The sequence below is a fragment of the Propithecus coquereli genome, unplaced genomic scaffold (genome assembly GCF_000956105.1).
Source record: "Propithecus coquereli isolate 6110/MARCELLA unplaced genomic scaffold, Pcoq_1.0 Scaffold310, whole genome shotgun sequence".
Lineage (NCBI taxonomy): Eukaryota > Metazoa > Chordata > Mammalia > Primates > Indriidae > Propithecus > Propithecus coquereli.
In genome coordinates this window covers 4,674,643-4,698,235 of record NW_012148731.1, presented here as the reverse complement: position 1 = coordinate 4,698,235, position 23,593 = coordinate 4,674,643, and the positions used below count along the sequence as shown (strand labels likewise).

The window sequence follows — 23,593 nt, the reverse complement described above, 5'->3', positions numbered from 1 at the left end:
CAAACCACCCAGGTTCAGCCAGGTTCGGTGGCTCATGCCTGAATCCCACCTACCCGGGAGGCTGAGGCGGGAGGATCACCTGAGCCAGGGAGTTCGAGATTGCAGTGAGCTATGATCAAACCACTGCACTCCACCCTGGGCAACAGAATGAGACTCCATCTCTTAAAAAACAAAGAAACAAACAAAAAACACCCAGGTTCAAGGTCTTACCCCACCTACCAGTTGGCCATATGCTTGTGGTATGTGACTAAACCCTTCTGAGCCCTCGGGGGCCCAGACAGGGGAATGGAGAAGACGGCAGCACCAGGCTGCCTCCCAGGGCTCTGTAAGGAAATGAGCTATGAGCTATCACACACAGAGCACGCCGAACGATGCTCACAGGAGGCTGGCGCGGTCATCGGTACTGACGTTGAAAGGGGCTCTAGAGATCATCCGGTGCCCCAGCCCTACCCCCCTTGACAGATGGGGACGTGGGAATTCAGAAAAGACAGGGAACAGCCCCATCTGGGGAGGGAATCGTGGCCCTCCCTGTCCCCGTCTCTCTGCCTCCATTAGGTTCCTACTCTCATCTGCATAAAAAGTTTGGTTTGCAGCAAAGCTTAGTCAGAACTGTAGAAAGTACAAAGAGTTCAAATAAAAAGCCTTCTTAATATAAAATGGATGAAAGAGACAAATTGAGAGTAATCAAAATCTCATTAGGGCAAATAAGCAACCTGCCTACAATGCCACAGAAACTGATGGCACTTAGAACTAAGTAGGCAAAGCTGAGTCTTTCAGACAGCTGCCATCACAGGAATGCAAATTCCAAGAATGCTCTTACCCACATGGGCAGACACCCTATAGAAAACCACTCAGGACTCTCACCTAGATGCCCAAACCGCAGCCCTTAAGGCTATGATTCCCAACTCTGGCTATACATTAGAACCACCCAGAAAGTTTTCAAAAATCTCAATGCCACCCTGGGAGCAATAGTTACAAGCACTCCCCAGGTGGCTCTGACCATTGCCCTGGGTCAGTTAGTGCAGGCCAGCAACCACTGGCTTGCTGTACCAGCTGGTATTACCCGCACCCAGGGAAGAAGGCCGCGGTAGGCGCAGGAGGTGAGCAAATCAATGAATGTGCCTCAGTTTCTCCTTCGGCTGGGTGGGCTAATTACTCAAAGGGACTTTTCAAATTGGTCTGGATTAGAGCTATCAGTCATTCATGCGACAGGCCCGTTCTGTGCTCAGCACCACGCTGGAAGCTGGGAATGCGGCAGCGCACGAGGCAGGGTTGCTCCTTGGGAGCACATTCTACTGGGACGCCACAGCACACGAGGGAGGGGCTGGGGTAAGAGAAGCCGAACTGAGGACCACACGGGCCCGAGGGCGAGCCACCTGCTCCACTACCACCTGCACGTGAGGACACATGCCTGCAGAGGCTCTGGGACACAGCTCAAGGAGGCCAAGAAACCAACTTAAGATCTGAAAGTCAAGACGTCCCCTTACAAACTTAAAAAAGAAAGAAAGAAAGAAAAGATGTAGAACAAGCATGAAATATTGATGATTCGTGTCAAAGCAATACCAGAATGTGCTGGAGGAGAAGTGAGCTGGCCTGTCAGAGCCGATTTTATCATGAGAACCCCAACGCCAGTAGGGAATCGGGGTTTAGAGGACCGACGGGGCCTGGAGGAGCAAAGGCAGCAATCCGAATGCATCTGCAACTCTCCTTCTCAGGGCTTGGGCAGGAGCTCAACATCAAAAGAGTCACTCGGCCCCCAGCCTGCCCGATGTCAACGCTGCACGCAGAAAGGAGGAAGAACTGGGGCAGAGTGCAAGCTCCCCAGCTCCGGGAGCCACGTGTCCTAGATTTTCCGGAGCTGCTCCAATTTCCAGTGCTCAATCTTGCCTTAGCACAGACGTCATTTGCTGAGATTGGGGTTCCATAATTTAGTCCTGCAAAAAGGGTGACTCACTAAATATGTGATATGGTTTTTAAGACTCCATATGAGCTTTCGTGACAAATTTGATTAATGATACAAGGAGAGAAACTCCTTTTATCACCTATCCTAACTTTTGGCTCAAAATATATAGTACTCTTAAAGTGAACTTAAAGGTGACTACCTTGGAACATTTCCCACAGTGCTGGGGGCCTGGAGAGCTGGGTCCATGTCTGAGACTTCTGCAGCTCTACAGCTCCCATTCCATGCTGGGCATAGAGCGAGCCAGGGCACCACGAGGCTGGAAATCAGGGAGGCTAGTAACTCTGTCATCCACCAAACACAGGGGAGCACGAGAGCTCAGCCTCGGCTGAAAACTACAGCGTCTGCACCTCCACGCTGTACCTCATCTGACACAGGCTCTCCTAAGTCCTCCTGCCTCTGTCCACACTTCTGGAACAACCAGCCACGGCTGAACTGCAGTTAGCACCACATCCTATCTGTTGGAGGGGCTACTCCCGCTGTGCAGATCCCAGAGTGGCCACTGCCCCTGACGTTGCGGGCAGGTGGGTGCTCCTGCAGGGCTCCATCACGATGAGAGTGGCAGCTGGGCCCACCAGTTCACTCCAGGTTACCCTGAGAGCCTGCTCTGGTCCATGTCCTGTAGGGCACGTAGGGTACAAAGACCGCTTGACTCAGACCCTGGCACAAACACCTGTGAATGAAGGAGCTCAGGCGCTCACAGGCAAGTTGGCTGGTCAGGAGCTATCGCTATCACCGAAACAGGTCACAGACAGTGCAGGCCAACTAAGGGTTAAGGCCAAGGGAGCTCACATGGGAGAAGCAAACGACTTCTAAGTTCAGGAGTCCTTCAGGCCCTGGCTTCTCAAAGCGGTCCATGCACCATCTTCCCCTTCATCTCCTGGGAGCTTGTTAGAAATGCAGGATCTCATCCCTATGCCAGATCTGCAGAAACAGAATCCGTACCCCAACAAGAGCCCCAGGAGCTCTCCTAAGTGTGAGTTTGAGAAACTCTACTTTGGACATGTCCTTATCCCGCCTCTTTACTACCCCAATTGGGAAATCGTGGATTAGAGAGGCTTCTGCCTCTCTAATCTAAGGGATGTGCCTGGATCACCCAGCTGAGTGAGTGGTAGAGGGAGGGCACGGGCCCAGATCTTCTGCAGTTCAGGCCAGTGGCACCACGTGCTCAGAGGGGCTTCTGGAGAGAGTGACCCCCACAGTACCATGAAGATCAGAACACAAACACGCCGGGTCCAGACCACACCCATGTTGAGCAGACTGCTGAGAGGAAGAGTCAGAAAACTCCGCAGCAGTGGCACTGAGCCAGCTCCGAGTAAGCAAGCCCATACGGAACACTTCCCGCTGACCCGCTGGAAAGGCAGTCAGGCGCTTTGCATTGATGAGCTGTGCCCAGGCATCAGACCCGAGGCAGAGGAGAGATCCGCCAAGGAGAGAAGGGAGGAGAGCCAGACAGCCCACTTGCTGTAATGAACTGGGCTGGCCTGGAGAAGTCCAAATCCCAACGTTTATCATTTGGCTAGGTTTAAGGAATCAAAATATCTCATGGCTGGAAAGCCGCTTAAAAGTATCTGTTCCAACTGCTCATCAGACCCCGAACCCTAATTCCCAGTAAGAGGCCGTCTGGCCTCACTGTCATTCTCCAGGGCCCACTAGCCTCAGTGCTTTTCAGCAGAAACCGGCTCCTTACCTGACTCACTTTGACCCAGCAATTTGAGTTCTGAGACCCAAGCTTAAGGAAATAAACCCCAAATATGGGAAAAGCTATATGCACAAAGTTGTTTCTTACAGTAGAATTATAATACAGTAAATCTTGGTAGTTTGGAGGTTATAGCAAGAGAGAGAAATGACTTATACAGCCTTGACTGAAGAACAGTTCTCCACCATCTGGAAAAGACATTTTTTTTTTCATTTCAAAATATTACGGGGGTACAAATGGTTTTGATTATATGGGTTGCTTTTATAATGCTTGAGTCAGGGTTCTAAGTGTGCCCGTCACCCAGATACTGCTCATTGTACCCATGAGGTAGGTTTTTGCCTGTCCCCTCCTCCCCCAGGAAAAGACATTCTCTGAGGAGGGGGTTTCTGCAAGGATACACAGAATAGGGTAAAGTCCCCACCACGTCAGCCAGCTCAGGAGGGTTCATCCTGACAATCAACCCCGGCTTAATGCCGCTGCCACGGAGTTTTTTGACTCTTCTTCCTCCTAGCTGTCTGCCTGAACATGGGTGTGATCTGGACCCAGGATGTCTGCAGTCTGACGTTTATGGTAACGTGAGGGTCACTCTCTCCAGGGTGACAGATGTCAGAACCACGGCTCTCTATAGCAAGGGTCAGCCAGATCGTAAATATTTTTGGCTTTGAGGGCCATGTGGTCTCTGTTGCAATTACTCAACTCTTCTACTGTAGTGTGAAAGCAGCAACAGATGATATGTAAATGAATCAGTGTGACTGTGTTCCAATACAACTTTATTTACAAAAATGGGCAGAAAGCTGGATTTAGCCTTGGGCTTTAGTTTGCTGATCCCTGATTTCTACCCTCACATCGATAAATTTTAAATGGCAAAAAAAATGTTTGGAGTGTCCTACATGTTCAACACAAGGAAATGGTTTAGTAAGTTATTCATTCATCTAATTCATCCAAGCCACAGGTATTTATCAAGTGCCTGTTTATGTTGGACCCTGTGCTGAGTGCTAAGGATAAGGCAGGGAGTGGGTCAGGAAGGTACACTGAGTCAAAGGAATGTTACTGAAAATTTTACAAGAGTCTGTAATAACAAGGAATATCTTTATAACGCTACATGAAAAGGAAAATAAAAATTGTGTATAAAAATAAGACCAGTGTTTTTATTTAAGAAAAAAACCACAGGGGAAAGGAATAAAAGAAAAATATCAACACATTACGACCCCCACAGTCCCATAAAGGTTAGACCACAGACATGTTTACCTTTGACTGGCTGGACCACCCCTCTGCTCTCTTCCCCTGAATTTTCCAATTTTGTCATATGATTACAAATTATTTTTATAACAAAACACTCCTTCCCCATTGCATTTAGAAGGGGAAACTTGTCTTAATTTTAAGATAAAGTCTGTGTGCCTCCTGCTTCCACCTACATGCAGTTCCCACTGCTGTCCCTGAAGGCTGTCAGAAAAAGCCAAACTGCTTGCTTCTGGATGTTCATACACACGCCCAGGCTGGACTGGAGGTTTCAGCACCTGGGACAGAGCCACAGCTCCATCGGAGCCCAAAGGGCTCAGAAGCCAGCAGCCCCACACTGGGAGTCCCTGGAGGACAAGAAGCCTGTGCCTTTCCTGCCTGGTCCTCCTGCTGGGTCCATGTAAGACACCTGGGCAACACCTGTCAAAGCAGCAAGGAGTGTTATCCCCTGGGCCTGACGGATGCAAATGGAACTAGCCCTGTGACCCGGCGGGGGAGGATTGTTGGTAAAAAGGAAGTAAAAACAAATATCGCACAGATCCCTTTACCCACAGTATTAGCTTGGGAGAGACTCGCAAACATGCCAATACCAGTCACAGCAACATCTGCTTCTAATTGCTTCTCCCCCAGCATTTGCAGAGCTCGTCAGCTGGCGTCTGCCCTAGGAAAAAATCCGGTATTTTTAACAAACTCTTAAATCAGATGGCGTCCTTGGTGAGTAATTTCTTTCGTGTTTGGTCTCTGAGGCTAAAAACAGTGAGTGCATCCTTGGGGGACATGGCTGTCAGGAGGGCAGGGTGATCAGGAGGTCCCACTTCAAATGGTATGACTAGGAGTTTCCAAATCATACACCACGTTCAGATGTTTTCTTTCATTTATCATGTATTTATATCCTAAATATAAAGTATTCTGCTGTTTTTCTTTTTAATTCCACTGTGTCCACTTCTTTATGGGTAGTTTTCCTCTCTTTTCTAAATATTTTTATAAAAAGTTTCTTTGTAAAACAAAAGCGTATGATTTTTTTTCAAGAGTACATCTATCGGTGCTCCCACTTGTGAAGTACTTTAAGCAAGATTTCATCTACGGATAAAACTTTCCATTCTCTGTAAAGAAACGGGTCTCTGTTTTTCGGTTCTCCTCAAAAACTCACCAGCCCCTTCCAACTGGCTGTCAGGAAAGGCAAAACAATTTTGAAATGTCCTACATCTCCAACACAAGGAAATGGTTTCATAAATTAAAGTATTCATTCATTGGATTCATTCAATCCATAGGAATTTATCGAGTGCCTGCTTATGTCAGACCTGCGGGGCCCAGTCTGAAGCACGAAATCAAACCTAGAATCTGGGCCTCAGAGGCTGTGTCCCCTTCTTCCCTCCAGACCACTCGGGTAGCCTCTGCTCAGTATAGACCTGCCTGGAGGCCATACCCGTCTAGGATGGGCGCAGAGGGTGCTCACAAACCTCAGTGGCTCCCTACTGTTAACCCAAACCAAGACACAGAACACTGAAAGTCTCTCTGCCCAGGCCAGTTTGGAGCCCGGAGCCCACACCCAGCCAAGCCCAGCTGGTCTCTGGTCCCTGCACACATCCCACATTCCACCTCCCATATTTGCACACTCTGCACGACAGCCTTCCTCAACTTCATTCACTCACTCGGGCAACACAATTTACCAACTGCCTGCTATGTGCCAGGCAGTGTTCTAGAGGCCAGATGACAGCAGCAAACAGGCAAAAATCCCTTCCCTCAACAAGCTTACACGGGATAGAGGGAGACAGGCAAATGAATGAACATGTAAAATCCATAGAACACCAGGTGATAAGTGCTGTGGAGAGAAATAAGGTAGCAGAGGGGGTTAATGAATGCCAGGGGTTGGTGGGCAGGGGAGGCCTCACTGGACAGGTAACATTTGAGCAGAGCCCAGGAGGGAGGGAGCTAGCCTCCTCACAGAAGGAGCAACAAGTGCAAAGGCCCTGAGGAATGTGCTGGTATGTTCTAAGAAAGGCAAGGAGGCTAGCGGGCTGGAGATGATAGGAAGGGGGTGAGGAAGGCTCATTTAGGCCTTGTGGACCATCAGAGAGACACTGGCTTTGACTGTGAGTGAGATCAGAGCCTGGAGGACTCTGACCAGAGGAGTGACATGTCTGAGTTATACTGTAACAGACCACTCTGGCTGCTGTGGTAAGAATGAGAGCAAGGGGTGAGAGGGAAAGAGAGAGATCAGATAGGGAAATACTGCAATTACCCCAGCCAGCGACGACAACGATAGCTGAGACCAGAGCTGCAGCAGTGGACGTGGGAAAGTGTCAAGGTTCTGAAGGATCCGCTGATGGTTTGGGTGTGAGGGTTGGATGGGAAGAGTAGAGACAGGGCTGGCTCTGGTGTTTTTGGCCTCGACAACCAGAAGGATGGAGTTGCCATTTATGAAGTGGGGATGGCCACAGGAGTGGCAGTGTGTGGGAAAGGTGGGAGTGGAAATCATGAGCAGCAACTCCTCTAGAAAGCCTCCTGCAGGAGCTGAAAGCACTCAGCCCCTCCGAAAGCCAGCCCCTCCCTTGATCTCTCTCACCAGCACTTACACACACACACACACACACACACACACACACACACACACACCACTTCTCTGCACCAGATCTCCCCATGTCCATACGCTAACTCCCTTCAGCAACCCAAGGCTGACTCATTTTATATCATCTGGAAGGGTTTGTACACAGTAGGTGTTCAACAAATATTTTTAGTAATATGCTACACAGAATTGAACCTATGATGTTTTAATAATCTGACAACTCAAAAATGTTCTTTCAAAACATCTAAAAATCATGCTTAGCACTGATTAAATATTAAGTGGTAATTATTCCATCTCAAGGGTCCTATATATAGATGCTGACCTGCCTCCAATTATTCAAATTGCCAAGGCGAGCTCTCCCGTGGAAATGCCAGCCTAGGAAGATGGTCATTACCTTGCCGGTCCTTATATCCCAGGCTTTCATTTCGGAGCTGAAGCCTCCACATAAAAAAATGCTGTGGTCTTTTGGATGAAATTTCAAGGCAGTGACTCTAAAGTCACTTTTGCCACTAAATAGCTGGGTTCCTACAACATAAAAAGAGAAGAGAGGGTTAGAAAACACTTAGATCACAAAATAAATAAATATCGTAAAACTAAGATACCGTCTGGTATGTCGGGTAAACAGCTCACCTGGGCCTGATGTGGCCCAATGGAGACTTCCCAAAAACACAACAGCAGCAGCGGCATGCGCCTTCGCTCATTTCTGGCCAGCCCCACCCTTGATCAGCTGAACTTCTCTCTTCCCCCAGGACCAGGCCAGATGGCTGGATCCACGAATGCCACCTTTCATGTGCTCTGTAAGCATTACACGTATTAACTCATTTAAACCGCACGAGGACCCTAAGCCCACTTTATAGCTGAAAACAACAAAGCCCAAGGAGATTATGTAACATTTCCAAGGCTGTACAGTTAATACGGTAGATTATGTATCTAGGAGTCTGAAAGCCAAAAACAAGGTTGCTCCAAAGTGATATTTTTCAGGATAAGCCATCTTACAATAATGGATGAATGGTTTGCTATAGAGTGTAGCAGGTGGGGGTGACTCATACACTGGGTGATAAATGAGAGTGGCCATCACAGTAGCCCAGCACCCACAGAACGGACAGGGTGGTGTGGACTATAGGGGTCTCACTGGCTTCACAGGACTCGAGACAGTCCTCGGCCTTTACGTATCTGTCCTAAACTCTTGTCAAGCATTTATATGCATTGTGGTAAATGTCTGTGTGCATGTACACACACACACACGCACACACACACACATACACACACACACATACAGTGTGAAAATGTCTTTTTTTAGTCACCATGATCTTTTAGAGGTAAGCTATATAAACTTCAGAAACGTCATCATCCAGGGCAGGTCAAAGCTGGGGCTCCTTCCACTGCCCAGAGCTGCCTCTATGTCCCAGAACACTCACGGTCGTTCTTATCCATTCACATTTAATCTGCTGGAAACTGCATGGAGAAACGGCGCCAGCCTCAAAGAGTCTGAGCGCGACCCCTGCCATGTCCCCCATGGCTGGGCCCACATACCAGGCACAGCACCTGTCACAGGCCACCCAGCCAGACACGTGGAGGAGGCTTTTCTCGAAGACGATGCAAGGGCTCCCATAGCCCAGGAGGGAGAACCCCTGGGCCCAGGGGAACCCCTTCACTGGATTGAGACAGTGGGCAGCTTAGGGACACAGGAAGCAGGTGACCAAGAAGAAGACCAACAAGATGTCCAGATCTGGAGCATCATTTCCTCTTCCAGAAACCCGAGAAGCAGTGTTTCTGAATTCTCAATTGAGAAAGCACTAAAGGTTGCCCTGCTGTGTGTTTGGCAACCCTCACATGCTTAGTTAAGTGCTCTACCAGCTCCCAGGTGAGGAAGGAAAGTCACGATCAGTTCTCACAAGAGTCACAGCAGGAGGCTGCAAAGATCCACTCCGCCCAGAGCCAGTCTCCAAACTCATCTGACGGTACACCCCCACGATGAAAACCCTTAGGCACACATCGCCAACATAAGAATTGTTGTTAATTAGTTACATAATGTGCCACTGTGCCAATGTATTATGAACATTTTTAAAATACCAAAAATAGAACATTTTTAAGCATGAGACAAAGATAAAATAACCAATATTTTAAAATACATTTTGATATGCCATTTATTAAGAGTGTCAACAAACCTCTTTGAAATCATTAAAAATCATATGAGCAACAGGATTGAATACGCTTCCATTTTTTTTAAACGTAGGGAGCTTTTTGTGATTCAGTGATTTGAAAGTATCCTGGCTGTAGGTTCAGTTTATCCACTGCACTCTCTCAAAGCTGGCAAAGGTTCTTGCCAGAGCTGTGTGGACCTGGATGGAAGATGTTCACCACTGGCCACAAGGGAGACACTTTCCACTTCCATCCACCAATGATGCAAAGGATTCTGTGAACATCTTGCTAGCCAAGCTCCATTTCCCCTGAAGTCAAATAAGGGCTCCAGCAACTAATCAGAAGGTATTATTGCACTCTCAGATTTTAACAACCCAGCTCAAAAGCCCCTGAAATTTTCATTTAAAGGATTTTAAAACAGATTAGAAAAACACTATTTCCAAATTTTTTGGAAAGCAGTCACTCTTTCATCCTTTGTGCAAGCGCCATGGTTACCATAATGCATAATTAAGTGTGTTGATTTTTTTTTTCTTCTAATATCTTCTAGGGGTCTACCATTGGCAGTCATCTGTCACCAGAGGAGATTTTGGAAAAACATGACCTCTTGTAAATGAAGACTCTGTACCTCTTTAAGCTCCAGAAGACTCTCAACTATCCTGCTGCAAGACGCAGTGCAGGCGGCATAGAAGTCTCATGGCCACCCTGTGTCATCATGATGTTATCAGGACCCAACCACTTCAGGCCACATAATCCATAATGGTGAAGGGACAGTAAACAGCCACCTCGCTGTCCAACCCAACGGGAGCAGTTGAGGCAAGCATGCTTCTCTGCCACACAGGATGTTGAAAAGCCATTTAACACTGGAATCATGAACAGACCATGGCAAGGTGGCAATTCTTGATACCTGTTCTTCAACTACAAGAGTATTAAATAGGAACTGATATGGACAAAGACTGGGGAGAGACTCACCAAAATGAAATGAGCTGTTCTAGTAGTATAGTGAGTTAAATTTAATTATATTAATATTTTTGCTGTAATATTGTTTTTCTAATAAATAATGTTTTTTTAAAGCCATCAGACAGATGAGCAGACTTGTGTGTGGTCTGGGTGCTATGTCCCTCTCTTACTAGGTCAGCAGACAAACATTCTCAAGTAAACCAAAAAACTGCTTTTGGGTTAATTAATATAATTGGAAATCTAGTATTTCTCAAATTTATTCTTCTTTTTCTTTCCTGAAACTCACCTGGAACCCAAGCTCTTCCCTGCCTTTTAGGCTACAGCTGGTGAGCAGGAACCAACCATGACATGCCCAGTTGGCAAGTTCCCTACCCCGGGAGGACAAGGCAGAGGGCTGCCCCCACCTTAGTCCCCACATGCCCATGCCAGAGACTCAGAGGATCACTGTGGCAGCATCGTGGCCCCAGGACACTTGCTTCAGCCAAGTGGCATGGGGTCATCTGGAGGCTGAGGGCAAGGACCACCATCATGTCCCCTAAACAGAAAAGGTCAAGGCAGCATACCACTGCGGCCCCCACACCACCGATAAGGCCCAGACGGGACAGAAGTTTCTTCTCCCAACAGGGACAACTACACTTATTGCTGAGAACGTTCAGTGGCCAGCTTCTTGCTCATTTGGAATTCATGGCCAATCCTTAAATCCAAAAGGAAAGACAAACTCTATCTGCCTGGAGAAAATTTTTTCCTTGTTTCTTGGACCATAGCATATAGCCATATGCTTAATTTCAGAAATGGCAGTGAATTATCCATATGTTTTTTCAGAAAGTGTAGTGATACAGTCTTGCCAACGATGGGGAAGAAAAAGGGGAGGAAAAGTGAAAGTGAATTGCTAAAAGATGATGATTGAACTTTTTCTGCTAAAAAAAAAAAAATTCTGAATATTATTTTTCCTCAACTTCCTAAAGAGATTGAGAATCTGTCTTTTAAATACTAAAATTTTCCATTTAGAAGACAAGCTATAGTTTACACATTCTGCCTACTTTTTTTTTTTAAAGTTTTTAAGTTTATTAATCTTCTTGTGAAAAATCCACACGATGGCTGCAGATAACGTCACTGCACAATCTTTACTCCTTCGGCTTTTTGCCAGCACCAACATTGGCCTTTGCAGTCCCCCTGACTTTCTTCATTCTGTTCCTGTGTTCCTTTAGCTGCTTTCTTGATGTCTTTTTCTTCTCGTACAGGTCATGCCTTGCAAGCCTATGTTTGGGTTCATTTTTCTTTGCATAATCCAAGGAATCGTAAATCATGCCAAAGCCAGTCGTCTTGCCACCACCAAAGTGAGTTCTGAATCCAAATACAAAGATGATATCTGGTGTGGTCTTGTACATTTTGGCTAGTTTTTCCCTAATTTCTGTCTTTGGTGCTGTTGCCTTCCCAGGATGAAGGACATCGATGACCATTTGTTTCCTCTGAAGTAGTCGGTTCGTCATGAACTTCCTGGTCCGGACAGTTACTGTGTCGTTCATGATGGCGGTCGACCCTCAAACAGCCAGGGAGGAAAAAGCTTGCCTACTTTTCCTTATAATAACCAGGTCTTGACTATTCTTCTTTGTTAAAAGGGTCCAAAACTAAAAGAAAAATTTTTGGATAAGCTTCCAGATACCTAGTGAAAAACACTAAGAGAAAAATTCTACTAAGTAAGACATTCTCAAACAAGACTTGGTTTCAGAAATCAGGACCATAGCCATCATTGTTTAGCACGATGTCTGAAGCAGGAGGTGGTACTGCTGAAGAGTTAAGAGCCACACAGACCTAGGACAAGTCCCTTCACTGCTGTGTCTCATGCCCTCATAAATATAAGGCCATCATGGGGGCCGAATGCAACGTGGTACATAAAGCATTCTACGGAGCATGGCAAATAGCAAACAACAAAAGGGAGCTATTATAGTTTGAAAAATGAACCCCCAAATTATTGGATTCACCCCTGGTTAAATTAAAAGCTAAGACCAAGGGATCCAGGTTTTTAACAGCAAGAACCTTGAGAGATTAATGATTTTTGAGCTTCTGTCATGAGGCACTGAGAATATAATACTCTGGGCTGCCCTTTCCGTTTGTTAAAGAAATATGGATAAAGGCTGGAAAATATTTATCAGTGAAACATCTTGAACACAAACATGAGCCATGCTGGAGGTGAAGGTCTTATCTTGTCAGGTTTGTTCTTACTCTACCTCTTCACAAATGAAGTAGCTTGTTTACCATATCCTCTCCTGGGCAATGCTACTTTAAGTACAATAGTTAGTTAGTACATAGCCTTTAACCTTGAGCTACATCTTGCTTGTTTATCTGTTTGTTCTAGAAAATTCTGTTTATTCACTATATGCTTGTTATAGGAAATTGAGTTTTAAAATATTTAATCCACCGACACTGACTGTATTGATCTTGTTATAATGAGCTCAACCAGTATAAAAACTGTTCAGATCTTCTTGGAGTTAGGAAAAATCACTTCTCTCCTTGAATCAATTATGATACAAATAAAAATAAATTATCATTAATGCAGAAACTCAATTTGTTCTATTGGCAGTATCATTACTACCAGTGTCCCCATCTCAAATATTGCTGTGATACAGCACCTGGTAATGCTGGCCAGCTAACTTCTCGCAGCTGCCCCTCTTCCTTTCTCAGGTGCAGACATGGAGCTCCCCTGAGGTGACCACCTGTGTGGCCAGGGCAACACTATCTGTCCACCTTAACACCTACCCTTGGGACTCTATCACCACGCAGGGCTCCGGGTCCATGAGGGCCCTCCTTTTCCATTCAGCATGTCTGGCTCCCAGCCTAGCTCCCAGCACCTGATGGGTATTTGATCCATGTCAAATGAAGTCCAAGTATGGGTCCCCAGGAAAGAGAAAGGAAGCTCATGTCCTCCTCTCCAGGGAGCTCAGGGGCTGCCTTGGCCAAGCAATTCACAGTCCAGGAGAGGGGACTGACATTTATTATGAGACTGTTACCTCCAGATCTGTCTGGAGCTTGCGTGTGTCACACCACCACCCGGGTGGTAGATGTAATTAACCCATTTCTCACAGCTGGGGAAATGGAAGCTCAGCGAGGTGAGAGACTCAGCGAGAGCCACGAGTCGGCAATGCCGAGACAGAGACTGGACTTGTCTAATCTCAGGGCCCGGCTTTCTGCACCCATCTTCATACCCGCCAGTTATTCGTGACCTTTCCTTCTCCTTAGCTCTTTGTTCACATCCACAGGCTCACAAACATGTAGGAAAAATGTTGACAAGGGAAAGCTTATGTTGTTGGCTCGTGGTAATTGAGCTTGTGTTCCCAAGCAGTAGGCATATGACTCATTTCGCTAAAATCAATATCGTTACACTCATCCTCTGGGAAGTATTCAGCCAGCTGTAAATTTAACCATCCTGACTCAAAGTTAACGAGAAAAGGAGCTTACTAACTTTCAAATCAAACTCTATGTATCATGACAGCGGCCGTCTTGGCAAACTGGGCAGAGGCCCAGGAAGGGGTCAGGCTCAGCCGACAGGCCTGTACCTGAACGTCCCCTGTCCACTGGGTCCTCCAGATCAAGAAGCAGTTCTCTCAGAGCCCTGGGTCCTCGTCTGTAAAACCAGCATCATAAAACCTACCTTAAAAGGTTATTGTGAGGATAAGAAACAGTGCGTGTAAGAGAGTAAGTCCCAGACAAATGGCAGGGCCCAATCAACAGTGGCTGCAGCAGAGACAGCAGTAACAGAAGAAACTGGAGTAGTTGCAGTTACCTTTTTATTTGTCTTCTGATGACACACTTGGAACTCTTGAAACTGCTCTTTCTTTCCTTCCCATTCTTTTTTGTGTGTTTCTTTTTTAAATTTATTTTTAATTGACAAATAATAATTGTGTACACCTATGGGGTACAGTGTGATGTTTTGATCTATGTATCCATTGTAGAAAGATTCAAATAAGCTAATTAACATACCTAGCATTTCATCAACTTATTTTTTTGTGGTGAGGACATCAAAAATCTATTCCTTTAGCAATTTTGAAATAGACATTACTAGCTGTGGTCACCAAGCAGTGCAACCATTTCCTAAAACATATTCCTCCAGTCTAACTAAAACTTTGTACCCTTTGATCAATGTCTCTACTTTCCCCATCCCCCTCCCCACAGCCACTGGTAACCACCTTTCCATGCTCTGCTTCCATGAGATGGACGTTTTTAGATTCCACGTAAAGTGAGATGCAGTGTTTGTCTTCCTGTGCCTCACTTATTTCACTCCAAGTTCAGCTATGTTGTCACAAATAACAGAATTTCTTCTTTCTTATAGCTGTATAGTATTCCATTGTGTATATATACACGCCACATCTTCTTTTTTTGAGACAGAGCCTTGCTAGACAGTTGCCTGGGCTAGAATACAGTGACATCAGCCTAGCTCACAGCAACCTCAAACTCTTGGGCTCAAGGGATCCTCCTGCCTCAGCCTCCCCAGTAGCTGGGACTACAGGACGCACCACAACACCTGGCTAACTGTTTTCTTCTGTTTTTAGTTACAGCTAATTTTTTTCTATTTTTAGTAGAGACGGGGTCTCGCTCTTGCTCAGGGCTGGTCTCGAACTCCTGACCTCAAGCGATCCTCCTACCTCGGCCTCCCAGAGTGCTAGGATTACAGGCATGAGCCACCTCACCCGGCCAACCACATCTTCTTTATCCATTCATCCACTGAAGGACACTTAGGTTGCTTCCATACTCTGATTATTGTGAATGCTGCTGAAATTAACACAGGAGTACACACATCCTTTCAACATACCAATTTCAATTCCTTTGGATATATACCCAGAAGTGGAATTGCTGGATCATAGGATAATTCTCTTTTTTAGTTTTTTGAGGAACCTCCATGCTATTTTCCAAAATGACTGAACTAATTTACATTCCCACCAGCAATGTATAAGGGTTCCCTTTTGTCCACATTCTTGTTAACACTTGTTATCATTTGTCTTTTTGATAACAACCATTCTAACAGGTGTGAGATGATACTTCATTGTGGTTTTAATTTGCGTTTCCATGATAATTAGAGACGTTGCAGATTTTTTCGTGTATCTTTTGGCCATTCATATCTCTTCTTTTGAGAAATGTCTGTTCAGATTCTTTGCCTACACATTAATCACGTTATTTGTTTTCTTGCTGCTGAACTGAGTTCCTCATTTATTTTCAATATCGGCCCCTTATCAGATACATGGTTTGCAAATATTTTCTCCTAATCCATGGTTTGCCTCTTCACTCTGTTAATTGTTGCCTGTACAGGTGCTTTTTAGTTTGATGCAATCCCATTTGTCTATTTTTGCTTTTGTTGCCTGTGTTTTTGGGGTCATATCCAAAAAATCATTGCCCAGACCAAAGTCAGCCACTGCTTTTAATTCTCTGGACGAGACTGAATTTTCAAAAATTGAAAAAGAAAAAAGAAAGAGTTCTCAACTTGCAAACAAGGTGTGTCTCAATGGCTTATTTGCAAGTTGGTTTTCTGGAACTCAGAACTCACCATTCCAACAGCAAACACGCCATAACCATGATTTGCTCCAGGGTCAGTCAGTGAAGGTGGTCTTACTTAAGGACACCAAACTGTAACTCAGCTGCAACTAAATACACACGTGCACACACACACACACACACATAAATATCACCACTGTGCAATAATGGTGACGAACGAAAATCATCCAGAGGGCTAGCATGAGCTCAGTGTCAGTGGAGACATGAAGGATCTCCAGGCACTTTCCCTAGTGTTAGGTAAGAGCTGGCACGGCGGTTTAACAAAGTCTAATAATGTCTGGTTTAATATCCAGAGCTAGGGTCAGTGTCTCACTCCAGAGTTGTATAAAAAGGGAGAAAACAAGGCTGACACAGAGGAGAAACACTTTTCAGAGTAAGAGAGGCAGGATGTTCGCTGGGAACAGGGACTGGCAGCAGAGGCTGAAGAGGACACAGCCTTGGGAAACATCTGTTCACAAGTGGGCTAGACAGGGGAGCCAAGTGGGGCTGTAGATGACAAAGAAAAGAGAGTTCAGAAGGAGGAAGAGTCTGCAGGGGGTCTCACCTGCATGGTGGGAGGGAGGTGGGTGGGCAGCTGTCCACCGGGCAAGGAGGCTCCTGAAGCGCAGTAGCCAGGGGAGCCCAGACCTCACCGGGCTACAGGCCCCTCTAAGCCTCCACTTCAGGATCTGGTAGCATCAACCCCTAGGACTAAAGGAGCAAATACCTAAAAAGTGTCAGGCTTTTTAAATGTGCTCACTAGCTAAAGGCACACAACACAGCCAGCACTCACTATGTATTTTCTTCCTGGTCCCCACGGGCCCCTGAAGGACACCTAATTGAGTCCTCCTGAGATGTGCTGGGGAAGTCCATGAGCCGAAGGATGGAGAAGGCCCGTGCAGTGCTTCCTCCAAGGACCCAGAGGAGCTGGTGCCACTTTAAAGGCTTAGCCCAATAAGAAGCCTCCTCTGCAGCCCCTTCTGCAAAGCCCCGTGAGCTCTTTGCCATGGTTTTCATTTGGACGCTTCTCACTCTTCCTATGCCAAGTGTTCTAAAGTCGTTGGAGCTAACATTTCTCCCACTGGAGTGAGCCGTCCATAGCTGGAGAAGCATCCTTCAGTCGGTCACTTAAGCAGAGGGATCAGTGAAGATCAGTTTGGGGCACGCCGTCTTCCCCAGAGGCCTCTTGTTCGCCTCTGCGGGTGATGAGCTGCAGCCTGGTGAGAGCCCAGCTGGCTCTCCGGGAGTAGGTTTAAGCAAATTGTTTATCCACGGCACAGAAACAGACATGTGGGGTGGGGGGTCCCGTGCCATGCCTCAACAACAGAAACCGCTGCCAGTCACGCAGGCCTGCACCGGCTGGCCTTGAGAAAGTCACCTAACACGTTCTGGGTTGATGAAATGGGGATAAGAACACTCCTCTCATAGGCTAGTGTGGAGACCAAACTTGTCAAATAAACAAAGAGTCTACCACCCACTTGCTCATTTCAGCACAACACAGGTGAGGCAGAATGCTGGAAACCAGGGCCCGGCCCACAGCGAGGGCTCAGACCATTTGTCCTTCTCTGCATCCTTGCAGCATTTCTGTGACGGAGTCGCCGATCACAATTCCAACACAAGGAAGGCACCAGAAGACACTTCTTGGAAAACAAGGGAAATGGTCATTTATGGGTCCATTCCCAGTTGGCCACTCATTTCCACACCCATGACCCCCACAGAAAGGCACAGGGACACCAAGGGCAGGAGGAGCCGGCCCTGGGCTAGAGACAGCAGGGCTGTGGGCTGTGGGTGTCCGAGGAAAGAAGGCCACGACCCCCCCCCAGTGATGAGTGCCAGGAGCTCTGGAGAGGATCAAGCCGGAGCACAGGCTGGGGATCCACATGCCCACCCTACACCCCTAATGAAAGGCACACGCTGTCCCAACACCAGGAAGAAGCTGTGAAAGAAAGCAAACATGGAGGAGAAGCTAGGAAACCCGCAAAGGCCCAAGGCCTCCTCACAGTCTGGCCCCAAGACCCAATGTGGGACCAAGAGCCACACCAGTAAGCCAGCTGAGGGGGCTTTCGGGGGGCTTTTGGAACTGACCTACCAAAGTGGACCCATTTGGGAAAATGGCCCAACAACTTGGGCTCTCTGGACAATCCAGTAGGAGCAAGGGCCTCATAGGGCAGAGGGGGAAGAGGGGAAGAGGCACCCTTTGCTGAGGACCTGCCAGGCGCCAGGCATCCTGCCAAGCACCTCTGCATACATTATCACAGCAGCCCCTCAGCAGCCCCGCCAGCCAGGCAGTGACGCAAAAACAGAGGTGAAGGCTGGGCGCGGTGGCTCACGCCTGTAATCCTAGCTCTCTGGGAGGCCGAGGCGGGCGGATTATTTGAGCTCAGGAGTTCGAAACCAGCCTGAGCAAGAGCGAGACCCCATCTCTACTAAAATTAGAAAGAAATTAATTGGACAACTAAAAATATATAGAAAAAATTAGCCGGGCATGGTGGTGCATGCCTGTAGTCCCAGCTACTCAGGAGGCTGAGGCAGGAGGATTGCTTGAGCCCAGGAGTTCGAGGTTGCTGTGAGCTAAGATGACGCCACGGCACTCTAGCCCAGGCAACACGGTGAGACAAAAAAAAAAAAAAAAACGGAGGTGAAGAGACACTCCTAGGTCACCTGGCGAGGGCAGACAGGAGAGCCCACATTTGTATCCCATCTTTGTGTCTTCTTGCACATGCCCCAGTATCCGGGCGCTGGGGCTAGGAGGCATTGCGCAGATGGCACAGATGGGCGAGGCGCACATCAGGAGAGCCGGCCCATGCACAGGAAGGAGGACAGGGTGCCCACCCAGCAGGGTCCCCCAGGCTCCAGGGAAAGGAAACTCCTTTGCAGCCAACAAGTGCAAAGCACGGAGGCTGCATACCTCTGCAGCCGCAGCCTCGACATTGGGCAGCTGCTGAGAATGGAACAAACTCTACGGAGATTCGAGGAGACTGGCTGATTTGGTATGCAGGACTGGTGACTCGTAAAGCAGGCAACCTCAGTGCCCACTGGAGTCGGCCAGTGTTCCCTGAGGCCACCTCAGCCTAATGTGCCAGAGATGTTTCGTTAGGAAGATCACAGACTGAAACAGGAGCACCAAAAATAATTAATCTGTGAGCAGGTTTTATTTAAGTGTTGATTCATGGTTGTTCCATAAGCCAACAGCCTGTCAGAACTACAAATTAACGAGATAAAATGTTGCTGGCCCTCCATATTTCAGGCCGGATATTGACATTTTAGAATCCACAGATTTCTAACTGTATTGATTGAGGACACCAGGATAAATGGCCTTGGCGCCAAATTCCCATTAACGACAATGGGCACTGAGTGACTAATCCCCAAGCGCTGTGGTGAGAACGCCCTGCATTGCCTTCTCCTGGCAGGAAGCTCTAATTAGATTGAAATGAAAAAGCCAAATCACCGAGGGTGGGAAGAGGCAGACCAAGTAAAAAGGGAGATCAGACTCAGTGAGGACAAAGGACAATATAAGTCAAAGCAGAACAACAGCCACAGGGGGCACACAAGCCTACCCCAATCTCAGCTAAAAAAGGCACCCAGAAAAACCCAGGCTGCCGGTGGGGTGTGCAGGAATGGCGTAGGAGACACAGGTGGGAGACAGGAGTGGAGCCCTCCCTGCCTACCGGAGGGCCAGCGAGGTCCAGTCTCCGCTCCGTCTCGTGCACACCTGCACTGCGCAGCTGCTCCCAGCCAGCCCTGGCCGGATGAGAGACACAAAGTCCACCAGCACGGGCCCCTTCCTCAAGGAGCTCCCACGCTAGCCAGGGAGGCTCCTCCTCAAGGAGCCAGAAACCAACCACCCAGAGCAGGAGAGGCCCTGAGGGCTTCCCCAAAGCTGAGGTTCAAACCCCTCGACTCTATGTCCCTGGGGATGAAGGATGCCCAACATACCCTCCCCTGCAGCCCGAGCACCTGGCCCTGCACACAGGAGGTGAGCAATAAGCGACTGCTGAGTGAATGAGACGGGGCCTGCAACAGATGACGTCAACGGTGAGCACCATTCCTAACAGAGGTGTGGAGTGGAGAAGTCCTCCATCACCTCCCCAGCTGGACAGCAATGCCGTTCTCTCTGTACCTAGCCAACACCCCACAGCTGGAGGGGTGTGTTGGGCCTGGGGCCAGACAAGCTGCCCTCCAGACACAGTTCTACCACCAACCGGGCAAAATATTCCATCTCCCTCCCCTCCACCTCTCCAGCCAGGGCTGCCTGTCACCCCAGACCAGCTGCAGCTAGCAGGGAGACCTGCCCAAAGCACAAACTAAGCCATGATTCCCGCTGCTCCAAACTCAGCCACAGCCTCCTACCGCCACCTGCTGTGGCAGTCCCTGACTTGTCAGGCAGTAGGACTCTCTTTGAATGTCTAAAAATTTCAGAACCTGCCCAACATGCACACACTCACACCCACCCACCCACACACACACACACACACACACACACACACACACACACAATGGCAAGTGTTTGTTTAACATCTGTTGATTAAGAAAATAGATAATGACAAAGGACCACTATGAACCCATTGTTACCAAATGGATTTGATTTGAGTAAGCCAACAGCTCACCCACGTCTGAAAAGCAGTGGCGCAGGCACGAGTGAGCGCGCTTGTCACTCTGTGGGAAGTGTGGTACCCACGTGACCCACAGGCTAAGGGCTCTCCCCCTGTACTGCTCAGACACATCTCTCCTGGGTCCCTGCACCCCACATTACACACTGCTTTGGTCTCCACACACACCACATGGCATCCTGTTCCTGTGACAACTGTCCTTATTGTTCCATCTGCTAAGAGCCCACTTGCCTCCCCCTCAACCACACCTCCTCCAGCCGAATTCTCTGTCCACCTAATTCCCAGCTCAGCTCAGGTTTTACTTCCTTGAGGAAGTCTTCCTTGATTTTCCAAGCTGAGTGTTCTCACAATTCCTGTATCTTGCTCCATCTCTGCAACCTGGGATGGTCTTTGCACTTCTGACTCTCTCAGCAGACGTGAGCTTCTCTGGGTGGGCGCTGGGTCTTGCTCAGCTGTCTCCCACACCAAACACATCTTAGGGGACACGCAAGCATCAGAGTGTAACAGTTGAGCGGCCGGTTTCAGAGTCTGGCAGACCTGGCTCTGTCACTTACTGCTTTGTGCCCATGGGCCAGTGCGTGTACAGGTGATACTGATGGTATCTGCCTCAAAGGGCAAGGTGGGCCCTCGACGAGACACCGTATGGAAGGCCCGCACAGTGGGCGCTCAGTTGTCGGTAACTGCTGCTGTCATCATCAGCCCAGTCATTACTGCCATCAAGTGGCACCAAACTCCCTGAGCCTTGGCAACCTCACAGGGGGTTGAGAACATCGGTAAGACCACAGACAGCAGGGAAATGCTTCATGAGGAGAAAACGTCATACGCTCAGCACCGTGGCAAGGGTGCAGGCTCTGCAGCTGCAGACATTCCTCCAAATCCCTGTTGGCCACACGCCACTGGGAGGCTGTCAGCAAGTTACTTCACCTCTCTGAACCTCAGTCTCCTCATCTGTAAAATGGACACAATTGCTGCCAGCAGCTGCAGTGAGGATTAGGCCTGTTCTGTGCAAAGCTTGTGGCATGGTCCCAGGCACCTGGCAGAGTCCCCGTGATCACCAGTCTTGTTGCCTCCTCTACTCAGCATCATGGGGCTCAAAGGAGCCTCGAGGCTGCCCCTCAGTGGCCCAGAAGGAGAGGAGGAAACTTGAGGTGGAAACAAACCACACAGTTACCCCAAACCACCCTGCGTTTCCTCTCTGCACTTCCTTGGAGCTGCTGGTGCTGGGCTGCAGGACCGTGGAGTCACCATCTCCTTCCTGCCAGACCCTGGGAGAGGCACACCCCAGAGCCACCACCACAGGGCCAGACATGCCACTGCTGGGCCTGGCGGGCAAGGGGCAGGCCTCAGGCACTGGTGTGACCTCCAGCAGAAACACGACCAGCCCGGGGGGGACAAGGCAAGGTAGTATTGAAAGACGCTGGACTGGGAGTCAGGTGGTGTGGGTTTGGATCCCAGCCCCGCCCCTCCCTGGCTGCTCTCCCTGAAAAACACTGAGGGGACCAGCCTGGGGCTGCTAGCAGTGCCTGTTATGTAGGCGCGCTCAGTCAGGGGGAGTTCCTTCCACTGGCTTCTCTCTACCTCTCGCCCTGCTTGGCAAGAGCCCCCCGGATTTACCCAGCATGAATCCATCTTACCCAAATGGGCTAAAGCAGAACTCGTTTGAAGACTTCCCTTATGAGCTGGAATCATTCCTTACAGCCTTTCAGCGATAATGAATTGACAGGAATTCTAAACTCATTCCAACCAAAGGACACAGTGATAAAGTTAAATCTATTTCAGTACAAATTGCATGTCAGAAGTTGATTAAAAAGCCACCTCTTTATCCAGCCCCACAGCGTGGGGCTGAGACAACCTTGGGGCTCTGTCGTCGGTGCTGGCTGACAGAGGTCCACCTCGAACCCTCTCTGGGGAGCAGAGCTTCCAACAGGCAAAGTCTGGAAACACCCTCGAGAGCATGAGCCTACCCTGAGGCCCCCTCCCTCTGCCCTGAAACTGCAGCTTTGGCTGCCAACCCACCAGAGAATCCCCAACGAGAGAGCTGCCAGCTCACCTGGGGATAGTGATACAGAGAAACGCACCTGTTTCAAGGTCTGTTAGGTGCAGCGCGAAGTCGAAGCCACCACTGAGGATGCGCCGGCCACAAGGAGACCACCGGGCAGCCCGCACTGCCTCGCTGTGCAGGGAGTAGGTCTGCAAGCAGCGCCCCGAGTCCACGGCATTCCAGACCTGTAAGACAGACACAGAGCACCAGAGGTCATGATGAGGCCTGATCTCCAGGGCTCAGCTGACCCCTCTGTGTGGGCAAAAGGGTCTCACAGTGGAATTATCTTCCCATTATTTTACCATCTAAATTATATCTACATGTTAAGCTTTTCACTGCAGAAATGTAAAGACTTGGGGTTGATGAGTTGGGGTTGGCATTTTCTAAAATTTCTTTTGGGGTTAAGAAAACAGCATTCCTGAGTCTCTCACTCATCTCCCCAGCCCTCACACCTGCTCCACACCTGCTGGCCACCAGGGAATCCTGCCCCTTGGCACTTGCAGTCCCATCCCAGTCTCCCCTGCATTGCTGGCATCTGTCCTGTGATGGACACTGCCAAGGCGAGGCTATATTCACAGGTTCCACTTTAAAACTGAGATTCAAAAAGGAACCTGCCACACCTGTATTTACAACTGGTCAAAGAGCAAACATCTGCCTTGAGGGCAGCTGTCCTTTTCTTCAGGAGAGAAGGTACTGTCCCCTATTCCCATTCTGGCTTTCCATGGTGGAACGAGTCTTGTGGGAGAAAGCCCTATGTATACTCCATGACTTTTGAAAAGTGATTTAAGAACCCAAGTACAGGCCGGGCACGGTGGCTCACGCCTGTAATCCTAGCTCTCTGGGAGGCCGAGGCAGG

At 48.5% G+C, this 23,593-nt stretch overlaps 1 protein-coding gene and 1 pseudogene across 2 annotated transcripts in view; both read right to left on the bottom strand.

Annotated features, from left to right (window-relative positions):
- The window catches only part of WDR25 (WD repeat domain 25), a 128,691-nt gene that overhangs the window by 24,788 nt on the left and 80,310 nt on the right, over positions 1 to 23,593 (bottom strand). The window contains exons 2-3 of the mRNA XM_012650102.1: positions 22,775 to 22,922; positions 7,859 to 7,989 (exon numbers count right to left, since the gene is read on the bottom strand). Of these exons, the coding sequence (XP_012505556.1) occupies positions 7,859 to 7,989; positions 22,775 to 22,922 (279 nt within the window). The remainder of the gene's footprint in view (positions 1 to 7,858; positions 7,990 to 22,774; positions 22,923 to 23,593) is intronic.
- Positions 11,609 to 12,120, bottom strand: LOC105814981 (annotated as a pseudogene). The gene has a single exon (XR_001137719.1). The product of XR_001137719.1 is annotated as a 40S ribosomal protein S24 pseudogene (transcript).